General features: G+C 33.0%; 1 protein-coding gene across 3 annotated transcripts in view; it reads left to right on the plus strand.

Moving 5' to 3' along the window:
• Positions 1-21276, plus strand: part of LOC114329328 (serine/threonine-protein phosphatase 5) — a 163116-nt gene that overhangs the window by 117586 nt on the left and 24254 nt on the right. For all 3 annotated transcript variants that reach the window (XM_050649694.1, XM_028278384.2, XM_028278383.2), the window contains exon 4: positions 11015-11136. In XM_050649694.1, the coding sequence (XP_050505651.1) occupies positions 11015-11136 (122 nt within the window). The remainder of the gene's footprint in view (positions 1-11014; positions 11137-21276) is intronic.

Below are 21276 nucleotides of genomic sequence, written 5' to 3' on the forward strand. Positions count from 1 at the left end.
TTGAAATTGAATTGATTACAAAGAAAAAGCGTGAGTGAAAGAGATTATTCTGCAGGAGTCCTTGGATAGATTGGAGATATCCGAGATACTTTGTAAGTTATGTGCTTTTCTATTGACGTAGCTTGAGAATTTTATGACCCTGAGGAAGGTCTGAAGGAGATATATGACTGTGGTTTTCGATTGAATGTACACTAATCACAAAAAGTATCGCATAATTTTTGAAACAGAAAAAAGAGTTTAAGAAGTAACTTAATTTTTAGCAGAATGTAATAATACTCGTGTATCGTCTCCTTTGTGTCCACAAAACCATAATATGTATTTCAAGTTGAACCGTGGTTTTGCCGAAAAAAGAAACAGTTAACAAAACGTTGTTAAAGGAGAATATTTATTTTTTACGTTGGTGTTCGAGAATTTGATCTGTGCACTATGTCTGCTTGGCTTTTCAATGAGAAGATGCGTTCTTACAAAATATGAGACTGCAATATCTTGCTGCGGTTATGGGAATCCACCTATCCAGCGTTTCAAGAGGTTTAAGAAGTTATAGAGAAAGTGGAGGATACACGAGATGCAGGCATTTTGGCTCTGATTCCAAATTCCCTTAATCTGTTTCTAACCGAATTGGCACTTATTCCAACATTACAGGCTGTGGAAAGATCATTTCGCAGTTGTCTAGCTGTAACATGATGTGTACCCAAAGTCTGCAGATGTAAATAACGTTCATCCGCGTTGTTCGTGCACCTGGGACGTCCTGGAACTGGTCTTCTCGTATATCCTCCACTTTCTCTATAACTTCTTAAAGCTCTTGAAACGCTGGATTGGTGGATTCCCATAAAATCAGCAAGATATTGCTGCGATCGTCCATATCCAATTAAACCTACAATTTGGGCTGCTTGTTCTGACGATATATTACTCATTTTTTGTAAGAACGCACCTCCTTAAGTGTACAGTAAGGGAAAAACCCTTACTGTATAATATAATATGTATCTAAAAAATGTATATAACTGAAGTAATTAGGTTGTTACAAAAATGTTGTTTCTACATATGCAAACAAAACGAAGGTTGATTGACGGAGTTTGTTTTGTGTAACCTCGCGGAGACTCACGTATCGTTTACTTTTCAAAGTCCGAATTATAGGAAGATATAAATAGCCCACAGAGGGATTAATATTGGCATTATAGTATTGTTAATATTCATATTAAGAAGATCGTTACTATGCTAGTTGCAGTCATGCGAGAAGGGTGTCCTGAAGGACTACCCCGCGAAACAACATCTTAGTAACCTTATGTTGATGGATGTTGTAAATCATAAATAAAGTTATAAGTTAGAGTCAGTGTTTCAACTCGACATACCAACCCTGCAACGTATCATGGCAATCTACCAACTTAATAGAAGACTCAAGCAGACATAATGCACGGATCAAATTTTCGAACACAAATGTCCAAAATAAATATTCTCCCTTAACAACGTTTTATTTACTGTTTGATTTTTCGCCAAAAACACGCTTCAACTTGAAATGTAATGCGTTTGTGTTGTGTAATGGACATCTAAAGGAGACTATAGACGAATATGATAACTAACTATTTAGATGGGAAAAAAGCCATCATTAAATTGAAAAAAATAATTTTATTAACGTTTCGAAGCCCAAATCGGGTGTCGTTGTCAAAATACAAAATACTACTAAATTAAACAAAAATGTTGTTGCTTAGTAAAAAATTCTTCTAATAATTTATTTAATCTGATTCACTTATATCGGCAATTCAGACATATATTATACATTTTAAAGTAGAAGACTTTAAAATAATATTGCCAATATTTATGAGTTGCGTTCCTGGGACAACTTTATTGAAAGATAGTTCATTCGATTACATTAAATCAACCCCAACTCAAGAATATCCGCCACAAAAAAATCATAGCATGTGATCTGTCTTTAAAAAGACAACCAAATACAACGGTGGCAGTTAAATTCTCGCGTTAGAGATTCCATAGTAAATCACGAGGGAAAACCAGGAAAAAACCTCGTGATACTATCCCGACATCGTAAGTATTTGGTCTTACATTTAGTTTGCATTTTTTTCAATTTAAGTGTGGCTTATTTCCCATCTAAATAGTTAATTTTAAAAATGCCACAAGGAAATAGCTTTAGAACAACATTAAGAATATGATAACATTTAGTTAAAAATTAAAAATTATTTTTAAACTTTTCTTTTGTCTCAAAAAGTATGCAACACTTTTTGTGATTAGTGTATTTTAAACAAATTTTGAAAAAAAAAGTTTTTTTTCATATAGTGGCTGTTTTTATCAGGAAGTTTGTTTTTATTTTATATTGAAAGGAACTACTCATAATCAGTTACTGGCGTTGTCAATTGGTTAGAAATTCAGTTTTTTTGTGTAAAAGTATACATATTTTTTATTATTGTTTAAAGGATAGAATTCTAGGAATATTTTTTCTCTATTTGGGTTTGATTTATTTATTGATTAAACGGTAAAACCATTTTTTTACAATTATACATAAAATACTGAAATAGAACATACAAAAATAGTTAAATTAGAACATATAGAAATATTTGATATTTACAAATGTCAAAAGTAATAAAAATTACACAAATAAAAGTAAAAATAAAATAATAAAATATTTAACCTACTAAGAGCCGGTTTCACCAACGACAAATAGTAGTTTATCCTATGATTAAAGTTATTCGACTATTAAACTGACATTTCTCCTTTTACTAACGTCAAATAAGACTTATTTTATTAATTTATCAAAAAAATACTTACTCTTCGAATAAATTGGCAAGTTAATCTGGCTGTAAATATTCAGAAGAAAGTAAATTCGCGAGTTTAGCTTTAAATTATCAAAATTATAATGAAACAAAATATAAACTTAAACGTCTAATAACTTTTATTCGACGAATAGCTATTCATTGATTTATTTGTTGTTGGTGAAACCGGACCTTAAACAAATAATGTAACCTACTTAAAACCATGTCACAACTATATATTGATTCATAAACAATAAGAGAAAAAAAAACACAAAACCAGTAAAATTTTTTGTGTTTTTGTATACATTTTTTTTATTATTGTTTAAAGGATAGAATTCTAGGAATATTTTTTCTCTATTTGCGTTTGATTTAAAAACTAGACTTGAGAGCAAAACAATCGACTCACTCGCTGAATTGTACACGTTAGATGTCTAGAATTTACTAAACCTATTGTCCGATTTGAGTGATTTTTTAGTATGTATTTTTTAGTATTAGGCTTTCTTAACATTTTGTTTTTTGATTCATTCGCTTATGTTCGATAATAAAAGAGATATGTACTTTTATATTACAAATGAGGTATGCTATTTGTTCTTAAATTATTCCAAATCTCGAGAGCTACTGTTTCTACCTCTTGTAAGGTTCTAGGAGGTGGCAAACGCTGTCGTGGTCTTCTGCCAATTATGTCCCACAAATTTTCGATCCGGTTAAGATCTGGACTATGCGAAGGCCAATTCAAAGTCCGAAGATTTACCAGTTGTAAATATTCGGTTACAGTTCGTGAACGTGAGGTCTGTCATTATCGTGCACTAGCAAAAAATGTTACCAATATAAGAAGACGATAGCATGGTAGCTAAGTCCTTCGCTATGTAAGATCACTACTTGAACACACTCATCGCGGGTCAAATTCCTTGTAGCGCGTTCCATTTCCACCAAACAACAAAAAAATACGGACTTAATTGAAATTTTAATAATAAATCTATCAATTTTCAAAACAAACCAGACATTGTTTGACTGTTAACAATTTGATATCCATTAAATAGGGAACTTGCACGTTGTTTTTTTATTACATAATAATGTTCAGTTTTGTTTAAAAATGAAATTTCAAAATTTCACGCTTCAAAAACTCGTAATAACTTAGAAATACAAATTTAAAGTCTTCTGCGGTATAAAATAGTTCAAACGACCTGTGACGTCACATAGTTTTATTATTAAATTAAATTAATATTTACTGACGGAAAACTCCATTTTACAATTAAATTTAAAAGTCAAAATTAAACATTGAAAACAAGTTAACTTACATTACTTACAATTAAACTAACGACATCAAAAAATTAAAATCAAATTAAAATAATTCACGTGAAATAGTCCTTTTAAAAGCATTTAGTGTGACTCCCATAAAGTCTATATTTGGAAACTCATTTACACTAGAAACAATTCTATTTAAAGGCATATTTTCTGCATGACGTGTATTGCACGATCTAGCGGATAGCAAGGGACATCTTCTCAAATTCCTAGCTGGAACATAAAAATCTATTCGACCCAGAATGCTAGGTGCAACAATAATACCATTTAACACCTTAAATACGAAATTAAGGTCAAAGTATCGCCTGCGATCCTCTAGACGGTGCAAATGAAACATCTGCATGACCTGACTGGAATTCAATTGCATTCCTCTAGTACCTAATCTATACCGCAGATATCTAACGAATTTAGTTTGAATCGATTCAATTCGATATTTGTGATTCTCATAACTTGGACTCCAAATCACTGAACAATACTCTAGTAATGAACGAACATAACTCAAAAACAATCTCACAATTACAAACAAATTATTAAAATCATATGACATTCTGATGACTAACCCTAATGTCCGATTAGCACGCGCAATAATGGCATCATAATGGTCCACGAAACTTAGCTTACTATCCAGCAACACACCTAAATCCTTAATTACCTGAACCCTAGATAAATCCACATCTCCTATCTTGTATTTAAAATCACTGGTGGTCTTATTACGTGAAAAAATAATATATGAGCATTTCGAAGCATTCAATCTAAGATTATTTTCCTGGCACCAATGTACTAAAGAATCCAAGTCTCTCTGCAAACCCTCACAATCAGATTCTGACCTAATGCATTTAAATATCTTCAAGTCGTCTGCAAATATCAGATATTCAGATTTAAAGTTCCTACCAATATCATTTACCAACAACAGAAAAAGCTTAGGACCCAAATGGGAACCCTGCGGAACCCCTGACACGGCTTCAAATCCATTAGAAACACATCCTGCTGATCTTACTTGCAATGTTCTTCCTTGCAAATATGAAGTAAACCAAGCTAATAAAGAACCAGTGATACCAAAGTTTCTCAGCTTTGTAATTAAGACATTATGATCTAGTAGGTCAAAGGCCTTACTGAAATCGGTGTATATAGAGTGCACCTCGTAACCCTCATCCATTGCTGTACCTATACTATCGATATACAAAAAGAGGTTAGTGAGAGTAGAACGTCCGCCTACAAATCCATGTTGGTTGCCCGTAATAATGTTCCTAAAACAATTATCCAAACTTGGCAAAACCATTTTTTCAAATACTTTAGATAAGGCTGACTGAATACAAACTGGCCGATAATTTTTGATATCACTATGATCTCCTGCCTTGAAAATAGGACACACAAAGGAATGTTTCCATCTGTTCGGGAAAATTCCCGTCTGGAGAGATTTATTAAGAACATATACTAATGGTTCACACAAGGACACTGCACTTTCTCTTAGGAACAAATTCGGTATCAAATCAGGGCCAGCCCCTTTATTGACATTTAATGACAACAACACATTCAGTAAATTGTCAAAAGTGACTTCGAGGTTACTAATTTCCACCTCCAGCTGTTGTGAGAAAATTTCATTACTCTCCAGGTTATCCAGAGATTTACCATTAAAAGTGCTGTATACAGTACCAAAATGTTTCGCAAACAACTCTGTTATTTTTTGTTTGTCATTCTCACTTTCCTCACCTAGAAACATAGAGCCAGGGAGAGCACCATGTCCGTTGGTTTTATTTTTGATGAACTTCCAAAATTCACCAGCGTTCTCATTTATTCTCACTTCCATCTTTGAAACGTAAGCATTGTAAGACTGCTCAGTGAGTGATGAGCATTCATCTCTCAATTTTTTAAATTCAATATAGTGGTGATACTTATTTGTAGTTTTATATTTTTTATGCGCAATCTTTTTGGCAATGACTTTACTCTTAAGTTCAGATGAGAACCAAACAGGAAAATTCGATCTTTTTACAGAAATCTTTGGTACAAAAAGTTCAATTGCGTTCCAAATAATGGAATAAAAAGCATCTAAAATGTCATTTACATCCTCTAAACAGTACAACTCAATCCAATTGATCTGAAGCAAATAATTATTCAAGGCACCGTAATCCGCCTTGTGAAAGTTATAATAAATATTAGTTTCCAAACTGATATATTGATTATCAAATAATATTAATGCTTCAAGTGAGGGATGATACCTGTCACACGTCATTAAAGCTTCCGCTTTTTTTAGACTTAAATAAGTATCAGAGAAACACAGATCAAGAATTGAGTCATACTGGTTTTTAAAATAATTATATTGACCTAATCCTAAAAAATTGAACTCGTCCCATATCAGATTTGGTAGATTATAATCCCCAAATAATACTAGTTTAGAATCTTTATACTTATTCATAATTAGTTTTACAGTATCAATGTGATTGGAATAAACATCCAATCTAGATCTGGGCGGAATGTAGACACAGCCAAAAACATATTTAATGCAATTAATAGTAATTCCAACAAAAACCTGTTCTACATTTGAACTGCCAATTTCCACTAGACAAGAACTGATATCACTTCTAACTGCAATTAACACTCCACCTCCTCTTGATTTCTCGCTGGAAATATGATCACGGTCCCGACGGTATACGGTATATAAATCACAGAAAACTTCATTACTTTTAATTTCAGGACCAAGCCAACTCTCTGTTAGGAAAATAACGTCATATGTTGCTGAACAGGATGTCAAATGTGAGAAGACTCAAGCAGACATAATGCACGGATCAAATTTTCGAACACAAATGTCCAAAATAAATATTCTCCCTTAACAACGTTTTATTTACTGTTTGATTTTTCGCCAAAAACACGCTTCAACTTGAAATGTAATGCGTTTGTGTTGTGTAATGGACATCTAAAGGAGACTATAGACGAATATGATAACTAACTATTTAGATGGGAAAAAAGCCATCATTAAATTGAAAAAAATAATTTTATTAACGTTTCGAAGCCCAAATCGGGTGTCGTTGTCAAAATACAAAATACTACTAAATTAAACAAAAATGTTGTTGCTTAGTAAAAAATTCTTCTAATAATTTATTTAATCTGATTCACTTATATCGGCAATTCAGACATATATTATACATTTTAAAGTAGAAGACTTTAAAATAATATTGCCAATATTTATGAGTTGCGTTCCTGGGACAACTTTATTGAAAGATAGTTCATTCGATTACATTAAATCAACCCCAACTCAAGAATATCCGCCACAAAAAAATCATAGCATGTGATCTGTCTTTAAAAAGACAACCAAATACAACGGTGGCAGTTAAATTCTCGCGTTAGAGATTCCATAGTAAATCACGAGGGAAAACCAGGAAAAAACCTCGTGATACTATCCCGACATCGTAAGTATTTGGTCTTACATTTAGTTTGCATTTTTTTCAATTTAAGTGTGGCTTATTTCCCATCTAAATAGTTAATTTTAAAAATGCCACAAGGAAATAGCTTTAGAACAACATTAAGAATATGATAACATTTAGTTAAAAATTAAAAATGATTTTTAAACTTTTCTTTTGTCTCAAAAAGTATGCAACACTTTTTGTGATTAGTGTATTTTAAACAAATTTTGAAAAAAAAAGTTTTTTTTCATATAGTGGCTGTTTTTATCAGGAAGTTTGTTTTTATTTTATATTGAAAGGAACTACTCATAATCAGTTACTGGCGTTGTCAATTGGTTAGAAATTCAGTTTTTTTGTGTAAAAGTATACATATTTTTTATTATTGTTTAAAGGATAGAATTCTAGGAATATTTTTTCTCTATTTGGGTTTGATTTATTTATTGATTAAACGGTAAAACCATTTTTTTACAAAGAAAACTTCATTACTTTTAATTTCAGGACCAAGCCAACTCTCTGCTTAGGAAAATAACGTCATATGTTGCTGAACAGGATGTCAAATATATGTCCTTTAGCTTCGTACGCAGACCACGCACATTTTGGTAGTAAAGTGATAGACTATTCATACTTATGTTCGCATTTGGGAGTTTTTTGGATTCTGGTGGTTTTGTTCTTTTACCTTTGAAATAAACGGGTTACCATTCTTGTATCGTATTGCCAAGTTTGATTCACCATTTCTTCTACGCCTATCAAGTTCTTCATATAATTTCTTGAGATGATTTCGTTGCATTTGAGTAAGATCTGATTTAATCAATATGCTCGATGGCTTCAACTTATGTTTGTTTTTAAGACATGCAATCACTGTGGTATTATTTTGAAAAATTACCTTAAGTGGTCTTGGCCTGTCACTACTGCTATTACCACGTCCTACCCTCAAAACCTTAAACTCAGTTGCTCCAACCTCCAGTTTCGTTAGTACTTCTCGAATATTTGCCTTGTCATGATCTATTCTCTCATTAGTAACCTTAGATTGGCTCTCATCAACATTATAGATTAGTATATTTTTAGATCGACTACTTCTATCTTCTAATTCCAGGAACATATCTTGCTCATCTTTGATAATAGATACACTTTGATTTCTTATCTCTTCACTTCCATTTCCACACATGGTTTCAATTTTTTCTTGTAACCCTTCAAGTTTCTTTTCTAAAGTTTCAACTTTCGCCTCATCAGATTTTACAGACGCTTTAATTGTATCTATTGTTGCCTGCACTTCAGTCCTCTGATTTAACAATATGTTAATTATGTGAACAATAACTACTAGTACATCTTTATTGGTAGTGGTACTTTTCTTTAATAAATTATTTATTTCATCCTAGATTGCAGTTTCACTCTCTACAGCATCCACAGTATTGCACAGTAGACTTGAAAAATCAGCATTGGGCACCTGTTTTCCATTGTCAGCACTTTCTTTTGATACTGAATTTTTCCGGCTATTTGAAGCAGAATTCAAAGATAATCTTTTCACCACCGTCTCTTTGCATACTTTACATTCCCAGTTATGCGATTTAGTTTTGCGAAAGTCAGCACAGATTTTTTCATATTCACTTTTAGTCAAACCCGTGCATCCCTTATGGACCCATGAGCAACAAGTGATACACTCAATGGAAATTTGCTTTGGTTTAACCTCCCGGTCACAATAAAAACAAATGCACACACTTGCCATCTTCCAAATATAATGTCTTATTATCTTAATAATCAGTCACCTCAACTCCTGGCCTAATTCTAATTATCTTCAAATAAATTGGTAATGACACAAAAAAGTCAGATCAGTTTTTAGCCAGTTGTTATCAGTCTTCCTTAATTACTATCAATTTAATACTTGCTTAATATTTACAATATTGATGTCAAATCTTATTATATTTTTGAGCTCAACCTTTCATAAGAAAGTCCTGGAATTTTCCTTTTGATAGGTATAAGTTTCTCCTCTAAGTTCAACGTATTTCACAATAAAATCACGTATTTTCTGGAGCCCATGTGCACATGTTTACAATCACACTAATAATTCTATTATATAGTTATGATTATGGTTATATTTAGGTATATTCTTCTTCTTCTTTAGTTTATTGGCCTCCACCTACTTGGGTATTTGGCCAGGTCATCGTCGCAGAATAAGGGGAAAATATTTATATTCTAATGACATTTATCGTATGTCATTGTAATAATATATACCAGTTTGTTGAGATTGGAGTTTAATACAGTTTTGAAAATAAAACCATTTTGTAAAAGTACAAGTTTTCTATGAATAGTTCAAACGATAAAAACACTTGTAACGTCACATAACTGTATTTTCTACTGGCGTTTATAATGTCTAATTTAAAATTATATAACATATAACCGGATGACGTCACGACGCGTTTTAGGCTGGCTGGTATAATTTGAATTTTTAATCATCTTTAGGGGCCAAACGAAAGAAAAACAAAACTTTTTTATCTTTGATACATGTTTTGAATTATGTTCTGTTGTGATTTATAACATTTTTTTTCGAATTTAAAATTTTATGCAAGTTCCCTATTGTTAATTTCTCATAGCCTACTTTAGGCTTCTTTATTAAACTAAGCAGACAATGAGGATTTATCGATGAAAAACATCGCTAGTTGTTAACGTACCTAACTTTTTTATTATTCAAGATAAGCAAATGAGTCAAAAAAGAAAATGTTAATAAAACCTAAAGCTACAATTGAGTTTTAATTTCAATATTTTATATAGGGCTAGAATATTCCACAGGGTGTTCCGAACTTAAAAAAAAAACAAAGTATGATTGTTACACCCGGTATATAATGACATTTACTTGTCTAGCATAATTATTATTACAGTAAAACCTCCGTTATCCGAAATAATTGGGGTGGAGGCCGTTTCGGATAACAAGAATTTCGGTTAAAAATCACATTATTTTTTGTATTCTTGTATCAAATTACATAAAATATAATACTATATGCAAGTAGAATATTCAAAATGTAGCACGGTGACGAAAAACCACGGTGGCAAAAATCTGACAATTATGTCACCATTTTGTAGATTTTGAGGGTGAGTTGGTGCGCTGTCAACAAGCAACAATGATTTAAAAAAATATTTTTTGATTTTAAGATGAATTTTATAGGTACTTGGGTAGAATTCATTTTTGAAAACAAAGTGTTCTTGTATTCAAAGTAATATTGACGATGTTGAAAGATTAACATCGAATTGTTTCCGTTTTGCGATAAAAAATTATTCTTTATCGCAAATTAACGAAATTATTGAAACTGTCAGCAGTTTCGGTTAAACGATGTGTCGGTTAAAAAGGTTTCGGTTAACGGAGGTTTTACTGTACATCGATTTTCTCAAATAATAAGGCTATAACATACTAAAAAATTCACTCAAATCGGACAACAGGTTTAGTCAATTCGAGACATCTAACGTATACAGTTCAGCGAGTGAGTCGATTATTTTGCTCTTAAGTGTACAATCTGTCCAGAGCTACTCCGTACATAGTGTACAAATTTGTGTTATTCGTTACAGCGATAGAAAATGAATATACAGGGCCTGAATTAGAGGATGGTAAAGTGACACTTAATTTTATGAAAGAACTTATGGAATTGTATAAAAACCAAGGAAAACTTCATAGAAAATACGCCTATACGGTAAGTTTAACTACCTAACCTAACCTAATTTTAGCGGTAGTGCCACTAAGATTTTTATGTAAAGTTTTTCTTAGAGCCTTCTTTCAGTGCGTCACAGTTTTTCGATTTCTTTCTAATGCATTAAGTGGATATGACAGAAAAAACATATGTGTATAATGCGATGATATACATTTGTAACATTTTATTCTAGTTGTTGATAGATGGCGCTATAGAAAATGCGCTGATAGATGGCGCTAGATGGAAAAATGATTTACCTATTATCCTTATATACAGGGTGTCCAGAAACTCTACCGACAAACGAATACAGGAGATTCCTCAGATAATTTTAAGACATTTTAACCCAATTCACCTAGTCCGAAAATGCTTCCTGAGGGAGCTAGAGCTCTTTGAAGATGGCGTCATGTAATTAGTTGTTCTTAAATACCTCCAGAACGCTTCTATTTAGAAAAACAAAAATTGATATGCTTATTTACTTTCCATAAATGAATCGATTCCATCCATTGCGAATTTCTAGTACGGTCATAGGCGTCCGTTTTGGGTAGGACAACGAATATTTTATCGTCTAACTTTTTTGTCTTTAATTTTTAAGCATTTTTGACTCTGAATTATTAAATTGTGAGGTATTCTAGTACTAAAAGGGACTCTTACTTTAAGTCGATAGGATACACCGTTTTCTAGAAAAATCGATTTGAAAATTTTTCGTTCTTTGAATTTAAAAAAAAAATTTTAAAAAAACTATTTAGAAAGATGAAAACTGGTACATTTATTTATATTCCAGAGATTAATCGATTTCATTAATGGCGAATTTCTAGTACCGGTCATAGGCGTCCGTTTTGGGTAGGTCAACAGTTATTTTATAGCGTAACTTTATTGTCTTTAATTTTTAAATATTTTTGACACTAGATTATTCAGTTATGCGATATTCGAGTACGAAAAGTTACTCTTGCTTTAAGTTGGTAAAATACATCGTTTTTTTTTATTTTTTTCAATTTTTTTTTTCAAATTCCCCAAAACTAAAACTTTTAAATCGATTTTTCTAGAAAACGGTGTGTCCTACCCACTTCAAGTAAGAGTACCTTTTAGTACTAGAATACCTCACAATTTAATCATCCAGTATCAAAAATGCTTAAAAGTTGAAGACAAAAAAGTTATGCGATAAAATAGCCGTTGTTCTACCCAAAACGAACGCCTATGACCAGTACTAGAAATTTGCAATAGATGGAATCGATTCATTTCTGGAAAGTAAATATGTATAATGTATACAAATTTTCATTTTTCTAAATAGAAGCGTTCTAGAGGTATTTAAGAAAAACTAATTACATGGCGCCATCTTCAAAGAGCTCTAGCTCCCTTAGGAAGCATTTCGGATTAGGTGAGTTGGGTTAAAATGTCTTAAAATTATCTGAGGATTCTCCTGCCTTCGTTTGTCGGTAGAGTTTCTGGACACCCTGTATACAGTCTATGCGACTATACAAATTAGTCCAGAAAGCCACTGCGCATCCGCTAGGAAAAATATTCTAATTTGGATTTTTTGCACAATCTTACTCAAAAAGGACTCCTTTTAACAAATTTGCATGTTGCCAGGACCAAAAGGTGGTCAAAAATTTTTTAAACGTTTTTTTTTTGTTTTTTTTTTCCTAAAATTATTTTTTTGCATGGAATAAAGTTTTTTTAGGTTTTTTGGATCATTCCAAACAGAAAAGGTCTTTAGTGACTTTTCTCTAAAAATGATAGTTTTTGACATACAGGGTGTCCCGGAAAATCGTGCGTTCCTTAAGAGGATCGGTACGTATTTTCGGCTGCAATGCTATTTAAATGGGGATTCATTTTTTTCAAATCCTGAGAAAACTAATAAGTATTTTTCAAAAATGTAAACGCAGAATGAAAGATCACGTTATTAGCGAGGGCCGAAAGTCCCTGAGAACTTCTATAATGTTTATTTTAATAAGTTACAGGGGTGAAAAACTAAGAGAAAATTTAGTGTGATTTTTAATTTAAAATATATCATTCAAAATAAACTTTTTATTTATTCTAAGGGACTTTCGGCCCTCGGTAATAATTTAGTCTTTCATTCTGCGTTTAATTTTTTCAAAAATATTTATTGGTTTTTTCAGGATTCGAAAAAAATAAACACAATGCCGTGGTAATATTTTCCAAATCTATCTTTGTCTTACAACGCACTCAGCCGAATATAATATTGTCAGCATATATTGTCAGTCAGACACTGACAATCAGTGAGAATTTTAAATATTTGACATTGCATCGGGAATATGTTGAGTTATTGATTAAATATTATTGATATATAATGTATTTGATAAATAATTGATTTAAGACGTGAACTTAATAAAACGTTATTTATTGTGTATTATTTGTGGAAGATCCAAGCAGAGAATACATCAGGATAATATATTCTGTGATCCAAGTATTTTGTTGTTAAAGATGTTCAAAATTGTAAGCGTTCCATAACAATATATTATTAAAAAATCACTTTAACACTTTTTCTCTTTTTTCGATTGAGTATTAGTCTTTGTTGTACAAATAAATTATTACAATCACTGAATACATAGTTAGTGAAAAAATTATCACATTTATTAACTGAATTAATAATTTCCAATTATAAAAATAACAGTTATCCAAGAACATTCAAAACCCATCTCTTTAAATTAATGATGACATTTTCAAGTAGAATGACATTCTAGTAATGTTTACATATCCATACCAGTGTGAATTTTACTACACGTAATTTGCCGTGTAAAGACAGAAAAAGTAGGGATACACGTAAAATATTTGCGAATTATGTACCCATAGCCTTAAAGGTATAGGTAGAAGGCACCATGTAGAACAAAATACTCTTATAACATTTTTGTCTAAATGCAAACGTTTGACCAAAAAATTAAAATGCATTTTGGTATGCAAATTTAAATCTGACAACTATGTGCGGTACGCAAATTTAAGCATAGACAGTCCCATGTAAATAAATAAAAGACAGATAGTTTTAAAGAATCCTGTTTAGTGTCAATACCGAAAATGTTTTCGAATCGTGAGTGTATTACCTATTACGTTATTACGTTGATTATTTATGGCAGATCACTAAATGGAGAGGCATACTATAATTAATTTCTTTCAAAATGTTTTGCCGGTATTTCTCGTCCTATGAAGGGTGTTTGTGAAAGTTGGTTACTTGGAACATCTATTTGGTATAATAATTATTTTCAAGTAAGTGTAACTTAATTATTTCAGTTCACAAGTAAACAAATTCCATCCATCCAATGGCACTACAGCCCAAATCGAGCCTTGGCCTCCTTCAACAAGCTTCTCCAATCATTTCGATTTACCGCTGTTCTTTTCCATGAACGCGTTCCCAGGAAGTTCCTGGCATCCTCATCGACTTCGTCTTCCCATCTCTTTTTAGGTCTTCCAACAGGTCTTCTTCCCTGCATTCTTGCATTCAGCAATTTTCTGGGGATTCTATTCTCATGCATGCGGACCACGTGCCCTGCCCACCGTAATCTCTGCAGTTTAGTGTATTGGGCTAGAGTTGGTTCGCTATATTGCTCGTATATTTCTCTATTATACCTAATTCGCCAGTTGTTATTTTCACTTATTGGGTCCAGTATCCTACGTAACACTTTTCTTTCAAACACATCTAATGCATTGGCAGATTTCTGTGTCACCACCCATGTTTCGCAGCCATAACTTACTATGGGCCTGATTATTGTTTTATATACCCGGAGTTTTGTTTTCCGGTGTACGTCTCGCGATGTGAATATGTGGCCCATCGCGAAATAGGCTTTATTTGCCAGCACAAGCCTTCTATTTATTTCCGGTTCTTCTTCATTGCTTGCAACCAGATCCATTCCTAGGTACGTGAATCTATTCACATGTTCTATATCGTCAATAAAGTGTTGTTGCGCCGGTCTATTTGATCTGGTTTGTATGAGTAGTTTTGTTTTATTTGTATTTATTGTTAGCCCTACTGCTTCTGCACTCTGTTTCAACTCAACGTAGGTTTCTTCCGCTGCATTCATTGTTCTGCTCATTATGTTTATATCATCTGCGTATGCTGCTAATTGGGTAGATTTGTTTGTAAGTATGTTATTTCCGCTCACCGTCAACCGTCTAATTACATATTCAAGAACCAGATTAAAAAGCGTTGGAGCCAGTCCGTCGCCTTGTTTCAGTCCTTGCGTTGTCGTAAACGCATCAGTGATCTTTCCTTGAATACATACCTGTGCTTCTGTTTCTGTCATTGTCATTTGCACTAGTCGTATTAATTTTGATGGTATGCCAAATTCTTCCAATATATTAGGTAGAATTGTTCTATCTATTGAATCATAGGCTTGTTTAAAATCTACAAAGAGATTGTAAACGTCCATGTCATATTCCCATGCTTTGGCTAGTATTTGTTTAACTGTAAATAGTTGGTCAATGGTAGATCTATTTTGCCTAAACCCTGCTTGATATTCCCCGATGATTTTTTCCGTGAGAAGTTGAAGTCTTCGATTAAGGATGTTTGTGAATATTTTGTATCCCGAACAAAGTAAAGAGATGCCTCTATAATTCTGACACAACAGTTTGTCTCCTTTTTTATGAATAGGGCAGATTATACTTTTCTTCCATTGTTGGGGGATTTTTTCTTCTATCCATATCTCTCGTATTAGCTGATACATCTGTTGTGTCAAATTCCTTCCTCCTTGCTTGAGTAGTTCTGCCGGTATTTTATCTATTCCCGGTGCTTTATGGTTTTTTTGTATGTGGATTGCCGTTTGGACCTCCTCTAGCGTTGGGGGTCTAGTTAATTCATTTTCTTCTCCATCTTCCCCCAGCTCTTGTTGTTGTACCTCCTGCCGTGCCTGCTGCTGCCTCTGCTGTGGTAATGGTGGTTGTGAACGCACTATTTTCCAGGACACCCTGTATAAGCGATTAAGAATTGAAAAATTGCGAAATCGGCCATTTTTAACCCTCAAAAACTATGTGAAAAACTGAAAATTTGAATGTTGCCAAGGTAGGTAGATATTCTTTAAACATCGATTGATGAAATCCCGAAGAGTTTTTGGCAATAATTTTCAAAACTCCTTTGTTTTTTAATTGTTAATCAAGCGTGCGCGACACTATTTTCCACCGACACTGACCGACGACATACAGTATGGTGCAAAAGAAAGGAATAAATTCGTTATTTCGTAAACCGGCGACTTTAAGGAAAAATCCCGAAACCGGTCGATTTTTATTTTTAAGTTATGATATTGTGGCATATATGGTATACTAGTGACGTCATCCGTCTGGGCGTGATGACGTAATCGATGATTTTTTTAAATAAGAATAGGGGTCGTGTGGTAGCTCATTTGAAATGTTCTTTAATTCTCTATTCAGTAATATAAACATTTACATAATTGTTTATACAGGGTGTCCAAATTTTTTTTATTAAATTAAATTATTTGACAAAAAAAGAAGTAGAACGACACCCTGTATAAATAATTATGTAAATGTTTACATTACTGAATAGAGAATTAAAGAACATTTCAAATGAGCTACCACACGACCCCTATTCTCATTTAAAAAAATCATCGATTATGTCATCACGCCCAGACGGATGACGTCGCTAGTATACCATATATGCCACAATATCATAACTTAAAAATAAAAATCGACCTGTTTCGGGATTTTTCCTTAAAGTCGCCGGTTTACGAAATAACGAATTTATTCCTTTCATTTGCACCATACTTTACGCCAACACAGCAACTGGTTCCTCATTCAAAATAGGCATAAAATCAAAAACGTCCATCGACTTATTATTTAATAAGGAAATTTGGCCACCTGGTGTCAACATTAAATGGTCCACAGAATCATCATACTCTGAACCAAAGACTTCATCTGAACAAAATATGAATCCGAAGTACAATAGAAGCCCGGTTAGCTTGGAAAATCCAATTACCATTCCAAGCAACAACAAAAATGAAGTTGAAAACACAAATATATTTACAGACAAGCAGGCCATCACAGTTTGCAAATCCAAAGAGCCTTCCCGTTCCCATATCAATTTTATTAAGAAAGATACTTTGGAACCATCCATAAATTTGGATCCTTTAACACCACCAAGAGTTAGACTAACTAATAACTCGAACAGTCGATACCTTCTTGCAAGATTAAGGGAACCGGATATCTTAAAAGCAATTAAACTACATCTTGCTTTTCTTCACGACCAGCCTTCTTCTGTATTTTATGATGGATACACCAACACCAGCGTGAAACTCTTTTTGGCTTCCGAAGGACTACCTACTACGACCGAAGAACTACGAAAAGTTCTTCTAGAATTTAACCATGCCTACGGAATTGGTCCAGCTGAAGTGGAAGCTGATCTTGCCGCTTATAGGTCCTACCTCAGTTCGGAAAGAATTATACACCTACAAAAGTCAAGGGAATGCCACCGAAGCTATTATTCCACTAGCTCTCCAAAGCGAAATTTTTAAACATCACGACGTGTTCTGAGGGACTAGAAACCTCAAATTATTTTAGTGATGACAACTTTGGCATGGTTCTGATTAATATTCGTTCTATAAGAAATAAAACTGATGAATTATTTTTGTTTCTAGAGGAATTAGGATTTCCCCCGATAGTTGCGGTTACAGAGCACTGGCTTGAAGTCAACGAGCCTTTTTTTGTAGAAAAATATACCACAATTGCCAGGTATGATCGCCCAAGTTCGGCTCATGGAGGCACCCTAATTCTCTCTAGAAATAATGATTTTTCTCCGGTAACAAAATACGACTTTTTGTTAAGTGAATCCGTCTTTGAGTTTTCCTTAGTTTATAATAAAAATCTTAATCTTTACATTATTTGCATTTATAGATCACCTGACTCTGCCGTGGAACTATTTTTTCAGAACCTGCTAAATTTGTTAGATGACCTGCCTCATAAAAGCAGAAAAATTCTATGCGGTGACTTTAACATTAATTATGCTGCTGCTTGTGCTACCCAAGTATCCCTGGTCAACATATTTGAATCGTATGGTCTCTCAATGCACGTTAATTCTCCTACAAGGATTACAAAAACTACATCTACCATAATCGATTATATTGTCTCAGATTTCTCACCCCTTGATGTCTGCTCTACAGTTATTAATGCGGGACTATCTGATCATGAAGCAGTGTATACGAAGTTTAACATCTTCAGCAAACCCTCCTCAGAACCCAGACGTTTAGGTAGGATTTTTTCCGCCCAGAATTTTCGTAAATTCCAAAATTTATGCTTAACTTCTGAGTGGCAGTTTCCTTCTATGGACGTGGACTATAATTTCAGTGTTTTTCTAGATAAGCTTATCCGCATCTTCAATAAAGCTTTTCCTTTAATTCCTATTAAGCCAAAACATCGAAAACCTTGGGTTACGAAAGGTATCCGCATATCAGCCAAGAATATGCGTTCACTTCTATACATCAAGAAATTTACTACCAATGTTTCTGTCACTGAATATATCACGAAGTACAGGACAACATATCTAAAACTTGTCAAATCAGCTAAAAAAGCCTATTATCAAAATCGTCTGGGAAGCTCTAAAAGTGTTGCAAAAGAAACCTGGTCTATAATAAACGATCTTCGAAATAAAACTCACACAGCTCAATCATTTTCCCTTCCAAATCCTGAGTGTCTAAACGATTACTTCGTTAATGTCAGTAAAAATATAACATCAACTATTTTGCCGCAAAAAGATCCCATTTCCTATCTCCCTAATTCAAGAAAGGTCTCGAATTCATTCTTTTTAAAACCAGTCGATAACTCTGAACTGACCCAAACAATCAATAGTATCAAAAGCAAATCATCCTGTAGTACTGATGGACTATCTATAAAAATTTTCTCTAATCTCACAGAAAATGTGTTGGAAATCCTCGTCTCACTAATTAATGATTCCTTCGAAAAAGGTCAATTTCCAGAGTGCCTAAAGACAGCCATTATTATTCCTCTTCATAAGGGTGGCGAAAAATCTAATGCCTGCAACTATAGACCTATTGCCTTACTACCGGTACTCTCCAAAATTATTGAGAGACTCATTAAAACTCGACTTATGTCTTTTATCGTTGATAACAACATTTTATCTCAAAATCAATTCGGCTTTTTAACTAATAAATGTACCACTGATGCCATGTTTTCTGTACTACATGAGGTTTATCAAGCACTAAACAATAATTTTTATACTGCCACTGTTTTCTGTGACTATGCCAAAGCTTTTGATTGTGTAAATCACGACATCTTGATTAAAAAACTAAATTTCTATGGAATTAGAGGTATTTCTTTGAATTGGTTCCAATCCTACTTGAATAATAGGAAACAACTAGTTAGAGCAAATGATACTGACTCTAGTCTCAAAAACATTGTATGTGGAGTACCGCAAGGTTCAGTATTGGGTCCTCTTCTGTTCCTTATCTTTATAAATGACATCACTAATTTAAAAATCGATGGGAAAATTTTTCTTTTTGCTGATTATACCAGTATCACTTGGAGCAACTCAACTATAGCATCTCTTCATGAAACTATAACTTCGGATCTACTGACGATAAAGACCTGGTCTGACTCTAATTTACTCTCTTTTAATGTAGATAAAACAGTAGCATTATCCTATAAAGGAGCTCTTCAACCTTTGCCTCTTAATAACAGTCAGATCAGTACCGTTGATTCTGTAAAATTTCTTGGTATTTTTTTAGACAGCAACCTCAAATGGTCCCTTCATATCGATTCGTTAAGTAAGAAACTCGCCTCAGCTTGCTTTGCAATAAGATCTGTCTCAAGGGAACTCAATTTAGCATCTTCTAAAATAACATATTTTTCATTATTCGAGTCTCATCTTCGATATGGTCTTCCTTTTTGGGGTTCTAGTACAGCTGCTCAATTTGAGGTTATTTTTAAATTGCAAAAAAGAGCAATAAGGTATCTGTTTGGCCTCAGAAGATCTACACATTGCAGAAGTTACTTCAGGAATCACGGAATTTTAACACTTCCATCTTTATATATTCTAGAAACGGTTTGTTTAATTCGTAAACACCTTCATGCCTTTCCAGCAAGGCCCAATCATCTTTACTACACCAGAAATTCAATCTTTGATATTTATTTACCGATCCCATGCACTGAGTTAGTAAAGAAATCTATATTATATTTCGCAAAAAAACTTTACAACCATCTGCCTTTACAACTTAAATCTGCAACATCTTTCCCAAAATTCCGTAAACTGACAAAAGCCTATCTATCTGAAAGACCATATTATTCAATAGAAGAATTTCTTAATGAATAACTAAGAAAATTGGGTTTCATACGCAGTAGCTTAAACTGTCAATTCCTAATGTTGTATTTTAGTTGTGGTAAGTATGTTCAACTTTCAATTTGCAATGTATATAAATTTTGCAATTAATTGTTTTTGTCTTTGGTTTTATATCTTATTTACTGTATATTGACGATTTATCTAATTTTATTGAATTGTAGTTGTTATTTGTTATTTCTTGTTGATATTATTTTTCTTTTGACTGTATGTAAGCTTTGTCCATAAAATTGTAAAAATTTTCAGTGACAATAAAGCATATTTCTATTCTATTCTATTCTACTGTATGTCGTCGGTCAGTGTCGGTGGAAAATAGTGTCGCGCACGCTTGATTAGCAATTAAAAAACAAAGGAGTTATGAAAATTGTATTGCAAAAAACTCTTCGGGATTTCATCAATCGATGATCTACCTACGTTGGCAACATTCAAATTTTCAGTTTTTCACATAGTTTTTGAGGGTTAAAAATGGCCGATTTCGCAATTTTTCAATTTTTAATCGCTTATATGTCAAAAACTATAATTTTTAGAGAAAAGTCACTAAAGACCTTTTCTGTTTGGAATGATCCAAAAAACCTAAAAAAAACTTTTTTCCATGCAAAAAAATTATTTTAGGAAAAAAACAAAAAAAAAACGTTTAAAAAATTTTTGCCACCTTTTGGTCCTGGCAACATGCAAATTTGTTAAAAGGAGTCCTTTTTGAGTAAGATTGTGTAAAAAATCCGAATTAGAATATTTTTCCTAGCGGATGCGCAGTGGCTTTCTGGACTAAATAAAACAACAGAACTTTTTATAAATACGATAAACACTATTGAATCATATATGACGTCAAAATTAATGAC

Source organism: Diabrotica virgifera, chromosome 4 (assembly GCF_917563875.1).
Source record: "Diabrotica virgifera virgifera chromosome 4, PGI_DIABVI_V3a".
Taxonomy (NCBI): domain Eukaryota; kingdom Metazoa; phylum Arthropoda; class Insecta; order Coleoptera; family Chrysomelidae; genus Diabrotica; species Diabrotica virgifera.